This window comes from Triticum aestivum, chromosome 3A (genome assembly GCF_018294505.1).
Source record: "Triticum aestivum cultivar Chinese Spring chromosome 3A, IWGSC CS RefSeq v2.1, whole genome shotgun sequence".
Taxonomy (NCBI): domain Eukaryota; kingdom Viridiplantae; phylum Streptophyta; class Magnoliopsida; order Poales; family Poaceae; genus Triticum; species Triticum aestivum.
In genome coordinates this window covers 496,440,976-496,451,648 of record NC_057800.1, presented here as the reverse complement: position 1 = coordinate 496,451,648, position 10,673 = coordinate 496,440,976, and the positions used below count along the sequence as shown (strand labels likewise).

General features: G+C 46.8%; 1 protein-coding gene across 2 annotated transcripts in view; it reads right to left on the bottom strand.

Moving 5' to 3' along the window:
- LOC123061830 (LEAF RUST 10 DISEASE-RESISTANCE LOCUS RECEPTOR-LIKE PROTEIN KINASE-like 1.2) overlaps positions 1-7,113 on the bottom strand; it is a 21,820-nt gene extending 14,707 nt beyond the window's left edge. The window contains exon 1 of one of the 2 annotated variants that reach the window (XM_044485115.1): positions 6,200-7,113. In XM_044485115.1, the coding sequence (XP_044341050.1) occupies positions 6,200-6,953 (754 nt within the window). In that variant the 5' untranslated portion in view covers positions 6,954-7,113. The remainder of the gene's footprint in view (positions 1-6,199) is intronic. The other variant, XM_044485114.1, reaches the window with a different exon arrangement.
- Between the last annotated feature and the right edge of the window lie 3,560 nt (positions 7,114-10,673).

Below are 10,673 nucleotides of genomic sequence, written 5' to 3'. Positions count from 1 at the left end.
CCATTGTTTTTTAGCTATAAGTGAGAGAAACAACTTATGGATCTAGGTGTCGTTTATCGATCTCCTCCTTTCTTTCTCTTCTCTCCAATCAACCCATTGCATGATCTACATAGTGTGAGGTTAGATCATAAGTTTCTTTTTGTGGAAGCACACCCATTGCCCTTGGTGTTTTTATGATCTATGGTGTTAAATGGAGTACTCCTTCCATTCCTTTATATAAGGTGTATTTTTTTGGGCGCGGTGACCAAGGAACAAAATTGAGGAGAATTTTGGACGAAAATACCCTTAGCTAATTAGGTAGTTAGCAGGTTAATTAGCGACAAATAAATAACCATCGGCCTAATAAAATGCAACTAAATCTCGCTGCACTAGAATAAGATCAATCAGTGGGATGCCGAGAGAGAGATGTGAGTGCATGCAATCAGGGAGAGAGATTCTTTTTTACTACCTTTCTATTGGGAACTACGTAGTACTTTTTATCTAAGAGATGTAATGGATGGCGGAAGGGTGCGCATGGAAAACTGCAAGGAAAAGAGAAATACACCTTACAATGTGAAATTTTTGGAAAAAAACTAATACACCTTGTATAAAGGAAGGGAAGGACCGAAGGAGTAATATTTATTCTAAGTGGTGACCACCTTAGGTGCCACAAGAGACAATTTAGGAAGATGGTTTGACCCCTCTTTTCTCCAAGGACAAGTGTCAACAAGATTAAGAGCATTTCGTAGCCTTTAGTGTCTTAGATACCATTGAGTCCTTAGGTATGTCGATACTATGCAAAAGAGGATACTGGTTTTCTAGTAAGGTGAAAATTTTGTTGCAAAGTGCTTAGAGATCAGACTCCGCCACTCAAAAGTCACATATTTCCTTTGCCTAACTCTCTCCATTCTTCATTTGTTCGGACCCTCCAACCACTTCTCACCAGGAGCCTTTGGCTCCTTTAGAGAGTTAATTCCTTTGTTCTGTGGGCCAGTCAGACCCCCAACCACTTTTTATCTAGATCATTCGAAGAAGTGAAAAACGAGTTATATATGTCATTCGAAACCTTCGAACCAACGCTGGACGAATCCTCTGAACAACATCCAGTAATTGTTTCCTTTGTTTCGTTTCCATTCATAGCCTCTTGGGACATTCCGCTCGGACACTCCGGGCCTATGTAAAGATGACACTTTTAGTTATTTTTGGTACCTCCAGGGTGAAATTGAAACCCGTGAGTTGTGCAAAAATTCGATGGTCACATTTCTGGGTCCAGCCTATATGCACTACCACCACCCACCCCATCATCCCACTCAGCATCTACCAAGTCTTGTTTTGAATTTGAAAGGGTATTCTACATCAACCCTAATGCTATTTTTTGATATTTTCTCTTTGTTTCCCAAGCTTATCTTTAAAATAACCAACCCCCAAACCTATGGATTCATTCAATGAAGTTTGAGTGTGGAGGAGATTACCTTTTGAAGAACAAGAGGGGTATTCATCACCAAGCAACCTCTTCTTGTTACTTTCAGTGGGCTTACGCTTCTTAGATCGACCAAGAGTGCTTGGGGGCCTTGAAGGTGTGAAGAAACCAATAAGTTTGTGAAGGCCAGAGATTGCTCGCTTTGTGTGAAGATCAACCATGGAGTGAGAATTTGATCTTAGTGGTATCAAGCTATGCTGGAATAGGTGCACAAACACTAAGTGTGCTTTTTATGAGTGATGTTGCCAATGCTTTGACATGTGTTGAACCAAGTCTTAGGAGTTTGTGTCTGAATCTCCATCAACAAGGAGTAGGATAATGCCAATTATCCAATCCTCGGGGGAGGGGGAGGGGGGGTAATCAGTGTTTGGGGGCATGATTAGTGTTTTCAATCCCTTTCATGAATCCCTTTACATTCAACTTCTGCTCTTTACTCTTTTTGGACTTGCATGTGTAGGATGTTCTAGGAAACTACAACCTTCGTCTGGAATTAACTGGCTGAAAATGAGTGTATCTAGATGCGTTTCAGTGTGTAGATACACTCATTTCAGTGGCAGTTAATTATGGACGGAGGGAGTGCTAGCTAATCTTAAAATCTATCACCAACTTTAAAATTGATTCACTTAGCTTTGCACTCATTGCATGTGTAATGATTCTAGTGAGAGTCTGAGAGCTTGTTTCACTTGGAGGACACCACCTCCCAGATGTTTATGTAGTATTGGTTTAATGATCTCTTTGTGAAGCTTGTGGAGAAGCCCAAGTTGTTTGTTAAGCCGATGTGGAGCTTGTTAGCTATCCATAGTGGATCGAATAGTAATCCCTGGAGAGGAGACTAAGAGAGGGTCAGACCGCGGGCACCTCGATGAAGGCTGGAATATTAGTGGATATTTGAATCCTAGGAAATACATCAGTTGTCTCTTTCCCCCACTTCCAATCTACAATATGAATATTACACCTTGTTTCATTAAAACACTCAAGGGGCTATACGATATATCATGTGTAGAAGTAGGCCAACCATACTTGCTACTATTGATATATCTTGTGTAAAGTTTGAACTTTTTGCTTGCTTTTGTTAAAGCAAAACTTGTTTGGACATGGGTTATTGGTGCGCTTACTTGAGCCTATCATCTTTATAGACTGTGTTTGAAAATAACCAGGCTACTTTATTTCCATCTTAGAAATTAAGTTGAATTCGCACTTGCTATAAAATGGTATTCACCCCCTCTAGGCAACATCTAGATCCTTTCAGATTGGTTGTCCCATTCCAAAGGTTTAGAGTGATCCATCCACTCAACCTTAACTATCTCAACCTGAGTACAAACCGCTGGCTTAATAATTGCCATTAGGTGGACGATTATTAACATTATGTTTAAAACTTGTATAGTGGTCTCCTTCACTTGTATCCTAGTACTACTCTTATGACCTCTGTAATGATCATAACACTCCCACGATAGGTGTTTGTACACATTAAATATAATAAATATAGATATTATTTAACGAATCTCCCTTCCTATCTAGTATACCATCTTGGCAAGTCCTTAGGCAATAACCAGTGTGGATTGCATCGGTTGTGTGAGTGCTAGATCTTTGAGTGAAAATATTGATCAACCTTGGCTGAGACTCGCGAGTAAGACACCCATGAGCATTGTTCACCTCCTTAGAGGCTTCATCGTGGGTGCCCTCTTGGCCAAATGCCCTGCCACGATGTTTTGTGGATCCTTAGGGTGAAAGCCAAAATATATAGTTTCTGCAGGAGAGGGCTGTAACAACATCATCGCCACTTCCTGCTTGGAGGCACTGCCTTAAGAGATCTTGACCTAGTCAGTCGAGCTTCTATTGTAAGAGATGTCGTACTAGTAATGACGATGGAGGAGTTAACCCCGGGCAGTGTGGCGAGAAAAAGTAGCCACGACGTCTCTACAAACTGCCATGATTTGGTGGGGGTGTCAGCTTTGGCTGCTTAGGTGGTCTTATGGCCAACATAGAAGCCAAAGCGGTGGTTTCAAAAGTTGTCGATGTGTTATAAGGTCTTGGCACTGGTTGTTTGGAAGGTAGAGTTGTCAATTCGACTAGTGAGCGACTTCAATGCCAATGTGCAAGTGAGGTCAAAGAGTCCATAAACCATTATCTTGTTGCAGAGTGCCGACATTGGTCTCTTTTTGGCAGAGCGTCAGTTTGAATGGTATGTGTTTTCGGTACATGTGTGCGTGTGGTGAGGACAATCACCTACACTAACACGACTCCAAATTTTTTTGGGTTAATCACAAGAAGTCATGCCAAAAAAGTGGTTAGGTGAACCTTAACTTTAGTTTGTCTTATAATTCCAATGACATGGTTGTTTCTTGTTAAGTGAACTTTGGTGCCATGCCAAGGGAAGCCAACAATCCTTGAGCTCATGAACAAACAAAGTTTGTCCATACAAGCTCTAAGTGCATCACATGCTTTCAACACGTGTTTCTTATCTTTGATGTGGCGACCACCGTCATGGACGCACAATGAGACAATGTGGCATACCATTAGAAGCTCCTTGAATTAGAATTTCCGTCCCAACATACCTTGCACCACTTGGAGGTGTGTATCAAAATTATTGGGAAATTTGGTGGAAGAGTGCAGACTGTTAAATGCCACGTGAGAATTCAAGAAGTTGTTAAATAACTCTCCAAGTTCATTGCTTATTCCCACTAATGAAGCCATGCAACTATTGAGTCGTTTTCGACTCTTTTCACACCTAGCTAGGGGGTGGTGGGGAAGTTTGTCCGTGGTTATAAAACCCCCTTCTATCCATCCTTTTGGAATAACTCCATACTCCATCCTTTTAGAAATCTTTTTGTCAAAGCCATTTAGCTACAACCTTATGCATCAAGACCACAGAAGATTCTTAACACCATTACTCTCGTTATTTACCTAGATTTGCAAGAGGTAGCCTCCAGTTTACCATAATTCATGCTTTATGATCCCGACTATTTTATGTGGGTTAGTTCCAGTTTGTGGTTTTGCGTCGGACAATGGGTCGAAGTTGTTGCAACTTTGGGTCATTTCACCCATCGTATTGGTCGCATCCCACATTAGAAATCTTGTAACTAGTCACCATGTTCTATTCAATCCTACACAGTGAAGATTGGGCTACCTTTGGGGCATGAACTCCTCCATTGGGTCCGGTGCCCATCTATATGTGCGTATAAGTGTGCTACGAAGGTACGAAGCCGGAGCGGCAGTTCCGAAAATATAAAACCTTCATCTGTATAGAGTGACAACTCTTGTCACTAGGATGGAAAAATCGGCAGCTCGGTAGGGACGTGGCCTCAAAGTTGATGTCCGTGCAAGATGTATCGGTTTTGAAAAGGAAAAGAACTTATCTATTTGGTCAATCCATGGCGTTGTTAATCAAAAGATCCATGGGTTGCTGAAGGAAACATTCTCTTGTATAGATAGGGTGACAATAGTACCAAACTTTTAGTCAGATTATGTAATTTTATTGCTCCTTGTGTTATTTGTATTGCCATGATGTTTGATGAATAGATCGGAAGTTTTTCCGCCAAAAAAAGTAATGCAATAGAAGCAACAACCTTATGGTGCAAAAATAGAGAAACCTAATGCAGAGCGTTGGATCTCGGACGGATGCTCCAGATTTGCTGAGTGGGGGCTGGTGGAGGGACCTGTTCTCAGTTTAGGTGTTAGCCAATGGTTTTTCAAAAAAAATGAACAGAGGCCTCACCAGCTAGGTACAGCCAATCCGAAATCCAACGGCCGTTCAGCTTTTTAAAACGTATCTTCGCACACTGATTTTGGAGGATGGAAGTTGCAAAACTTATTTCGTTGACAGCGGGGTGCAACCTAACTGGTAGTCCTACTGTAGTAGCAGCAGTAGCCCAGTAGGTACGAGACGCTGATGTCCGTCGTCTGTTGATGCGTGGTCACTGCCCAAGGTACAACTACAATTATACAGTCGTACTACTGCACAGCGACACGCGCCACATTACCGGCGCACGCGATGTCAGTACGAAGTATGAACGCGAGAAAAACCCTCGAGGATGCCGGCACCAACCGAACCAAACTTTCCAAATTGGCCGCAGAAGATCGAAAGACGGGAGGCAATCCTGGCCAACCGTCCCACGCAACGCAACGCAACTCCTCGATCGTCCACGGAAGTCGGGGCGAAGCATAAGAAGCAACCGGCGAGCGATCAATTCCACGCGGAGCAGTCGACGGTCACCACTGGGCTGAGCTATCGACGTCGATCCGCGAACAGGGCCCCCCTCCCCAGCTACCGTCGGGTTGTGAACCCAACCTCGGGAGTCGCCTGTCAGGTCGTGTGTCTGTGCGTGACTCACACTGCTGCCTCCGTCGCTGCAACTTGTGGACTTGAACGCTTGTTGCTGTTCTAACGGACCACCGGGAAACACCTACCGGGAAGCTCATAAAGGACTTGATTAGATTGCGGTGCGTTAATGATTGACTTCGACGATCCTGTTGCTTCTGGTTTCTATGAGAAGAGAAGGTTTGGCAGAGACTCGAATCCTTCAGGGCTTTAGGCAACTAGTACGAGCGTGCAATAGATTGCTATGGACGGCTAGCTCCGGAAGTTTGATTCTGCTCGAAGATCAGATAGCGTGAATGTTCAGGATCATCTTATCCGTTCTAGACATTGGCAACAAAAAAGGGAACGCATATTTTGGAAACCCAAGCAAGCAACAGTGGAAGAGGTAATGCGCGCGGGAGGAGAGAAAGCATCATACGTACCGCACTGATCCGCCGTGGGCCCGCCGTCGCAGAAGCAGGCGAACCCCACCCCGCCGTGCGTCTGGTTGTGCCGGTAGCCGCACCATCCGCCGGAGCGCTCGCATGCGCCGCACTGCTCCGAGTGCGGGCTGTAGTTCAGCTCGAACCCGCCCTTGAGCACCTCGACGTATCTTGCCGCAGGAGGCGCCTCCATCATGGCCTTCTTATGAGCGTCCAGCACCGGCGCCACCACCGCCGCCTCGCACCCGTACTCGCTCGCTTCGTCCGTGTAGCCATCGCCCGCGAACGCGTACGAACTCCCGTTGTAGTCGGGACAGCCGGTCAGTTCCACGGCAGAGGGCCATGAGGCGTTCCTCTTGCAGTTGTAGAAGAAGGTGATGTTGGAGTCCGACTGCGTGAGCTGCAGCGCCGAGCCGGCGTCGATGGTGAAGTTGAAGTGGAGGTGCGGGCAGCTGGCCGTGTTGAGGGCTTCGGCCTCGACGTCGTCGACGAGGAAGACGGAGTGCGTGTCGTAGTCGATGCCCGAGACTCTGTACCGGTGGTGGGACTGGGCGGGGAGGATCAGCGTGGTGTTGCCCTCGCAGGCAAGGCCGAGGCCGCGGTAGCCGCAGTTGGAGGCCGAGGAGGAGTTCAGCCAGAACGGGTAGGCGATGGTCAGGCCGCCGCAGGTGGCGTTGCCGCAGGTGGGTGGGTACCCGTTGGCCGCGGCGAAGAGGAGCAGGACGGCGAGGAGGAGGAGGAGGAGGGCAGGCATCGCGGCGGTGCGGATGAGCAAGAAGGGGAGGTGGGGGGCTGGGTGGAGTCGCGCCGACTAAGCTGGCGCGATCGTAGCGCGTGAGAGTCAAGTGAGGGTGTTAGGCGGGGAAGACAGGTGCGTCGACTGGATGTGCAAATTTCGATCCTCCACGGAGCACGCGGCAGTGCGCGGTTGCACGATGATCCGACCTTGCATCACCCGTTATTCATTGCGGACGACGACGGGGGCGCACCGGGCGCCGGTGATGGGGATGGTCGTGGGCCGGAGTGCATTTTACAGTACAGGGTGATAAAGCCGCGTTGTTAGTTATCACTGTTCGGACACTTTGTTAATTTAGTTTGGACGATGATAACTGACACATGTGCGGCATTTAGGGGTTGTGCCGCATGCCCTGTGTGACACGGAGACAACCCTGCCCGCACGACGGCGTCCGGGCGCACCCAGCCACAACTCGCATGTCCGGTGTGTCGCACAATCGCTCACACGTCCGGGCGAACGACCCCGCTTCCCGCACAACCTAACATGCCCATCGTCTCTATCGGCCTTCGAACCCCAGTGCGACTTGCCGCCGTCGTCTCCTATCTCTCGATCACCTATCTCCATCGTCTTCCTTCTCTAGTTGCCAGACCAGATCTCTAGCGCCCCCACCCCCCTCTCGATCGACGGAAAACGCACGACGAGCCAACATGTCGATCTCCAACCTCCTCCTCTTTCTCCTCCTTCTGTCCCAAATAATTGCACTTCCAGGTTGCCCACGAAGATGGCGACTAAATCCACACTGTCATGGCAAACACACCACGGATTTGTGCTTGTTCCTGTCGTGGTTTTGCCACGACAGATGTCCTTGTGAAAGGACTTAGTGGTGGAGCCATCGCTACGGGTTAGTTTAAAGGGGTTAAAGCGGACAAAGGACGCGAGAGTTTTATACTGGTTCAGCCCCTTACCATGAAGGTAAAAGCCTACTCCATTTGTGATGGAATTGCTTGGGTTTCGATGACCAGGGAGCGAATCCGCTTTTCCTAATTCTCGAGTTGTTGTGTGTCCTCCTTAAACTGCCGCCGGGTCGGCCCTTTATATACATAGGTCGACGCCCGCCGGTTTACAGAGTCCCAAGCCGGATCATCATCGTGTCCAACTCGGTCTCTATTCCTTCTATCTTACAATACAAGTTACATGATAATGTTGGTTTATGTCTACAGGCCTTAACCCGCCTTTGGGCCTCGGGCCTTCATAAAGCGCCACCATCCTTTGTCTTCCTGGGCTTCTAATCATCATAGAGTTAATCCGGCCACTCCTGGCCGGTTTATGTCCAGTAATAATATCCCCAACATTAGGCCCCAGATTGATTTGAACTTATTCATGTCAATCTTCAACACTTAGAAAAATTCCTCCCCTTGCACCTTCGCATAGATCTTGTAAACCGCCCTGACGTCATCCTCCGGATTTGCAGTAAACCGCCGTGACGTCATCTGTTCATTTAAAGTAAAAAAAAATACCCTTTCATTTATGAACATCCAACAATTGAAACGACAGCCTCGTTAGATATCCATTTATTTGGGCTCCTCGATTCCCACGCCTGTCGCTTATCTCTTTACCCTTATAAATAGAGGTGGAGGATCCCTTTCCCTTTCTTTCCTTCGCCTCTCCATCTCTTCTTCCTCCTTGCGACGCTCCTGCACCCGAGCGCCGCCGTCGTCGTCGAGCTTCATCTCTGCCTCACCATTGGCCGCTGCATCGACCTGATCGCACCAGAGAAATGCGGCGCCACTCCGCTACTTCAACAGCCGCTGTAAGTCTCTCCCTTCTCTCCTCTGTAGATCCACTTAGGGTTCGTACGAGTTCATGGCGCTCTCTCCATGTTCTTCATTAGTCCCTAGATAGCAGACCTCAGGCTTGATACGTTTTGTGCAGTAACTTTGATATTCCTTATCTCCGCCATCGAACCAAACTTTAAACACATAAGAACTTGATCTGGACCTTTTGTGAACTGCTTCAGGACTAAACTTTTTTTAGGTCTAGATATTTTTTCTTTTCCTGACTCACGGTAGATCCAAAATTCCAATGCAAACTTATGAAACCTGTTTTTCCTCACTTAGTCATTTCTGCCTTAGATCTGTGTCTTCCTTACCTGCATAGGCGGTTTATCCTTGTAGAAAGTAATCTGTCATATGCCATTAGTCCCCTTGTAAACCGTCCATCGTTTTACCATTTATAAACACTCTGTCGTAGGCGATTTATAACTTCCTCCGGTTTATCAATTTTACATGCTTAAATTCCTTTTTCCTCAACCTGTTGTACTTTATGCATTGTCATTATGAATCATAAACCGGCAGTAATCTTTTCCAGCTCTTCACTTGCAATGGCCAAACAATTCTATTCCTGTAACCGGGTCCCTTCCCGGGTTACTGAGGAACAACTGGATGGATGTGTCAAAATTGGCACCTTGCCGAAGAAGGATGAAATCCATTGGCGAGTTCCTGGTCCTGAATGCCCTCCTACTCCCAAAGACGTCGAAGTAGTAGTGTTTGTTGATCACATGGGCCGTGGTTTTAAACCGCCTGGATCCAAGTTCTTCCGTGATGTACTTGCCAGCTTTCATATCCACCCTCAAGATATTGGACCCAACTATGTATCCAATATCTGCAACTTTCAGGTGTTTTGTGAGGCCTATCTACAAGAAGAACCGACTGTCGAGCTGTTCCGAGATTTCTTTCACTTCAACCGTCGCACTGAATTCGTAGACGGACCCAACACTGAACTTGGTGGCGTCTCTATTCAGAAAAGGAAGGATGTTAGCTTTCCTCACACCAAACTTCACAACCACCCAAAGGATTGGAATCAAACTTGGTTCTATTGTAAGGACACTTCCCCCGAAGATGAGAATCCTCTGCCGGGCTATCGTGCTCACCGGCTTACCAATACACACCCACTTCCGCAACGGCTAACTGCCAGGGAACGGGCCTCGTATGCAGCACAACTCGCCAAGCTTAGAGCTTTCATGGCCGATGGTTTGACTGGTGTGGACTTTGTTCGTTGCTGGCTGACCTGGAGTATCTTGCCATTAAGTCGCCACTCCAGTTTAATGTGCGAGTACACTGGTGACCTAAAAGACTCTCAACGTCATATTAACATTCAGCTAACAGATGATAAAGTCACTGAGTCCATCAAGAAAATGCTGAATGAACCGGAAGCTGTCTGCAGTAAAACCGGGCTAAGTCCCTTCTATACACGGAACAAACCGTCCGCTGTAAGAATTGCTTTGCTTTCGCTTTATATCTGGTATTCCTTGAACTGTTCAACTCTTAATATCCTCTGCCCATCCTTTAAACAGGGTGATGATCCTTTCTGGAAAAAGAAATCACAGGAGAAAGCGGTGAAACCTTCTCGACCTAAAACGAAAGCTGTCAAGAAAACTGTGAAGAGGAGGGCAACTGAGCCCATCGGTTTAGAGCTTGATGACGACCCTGATGAACCGGAAGTAGAGGTAGAACTTGATTGTCTTGGTTCATTTTTCATGCACCTCATTGACATTGATTGTCTCTCTTCAGCAATAAGATCATCGTCTTGCTGCGGTGGATCATTGGGTATATCCTCAGGAATTGCCGCTTCAAGATCTGGTGTTTTGCCCGGTTCAAGGACGGCATCCTCTTCGGCCGCTTTGTCCAGGCGAGCCTTCTTGCTTGGCCTAGGCTTGGCCCTGAAAGGAATAACAAAATC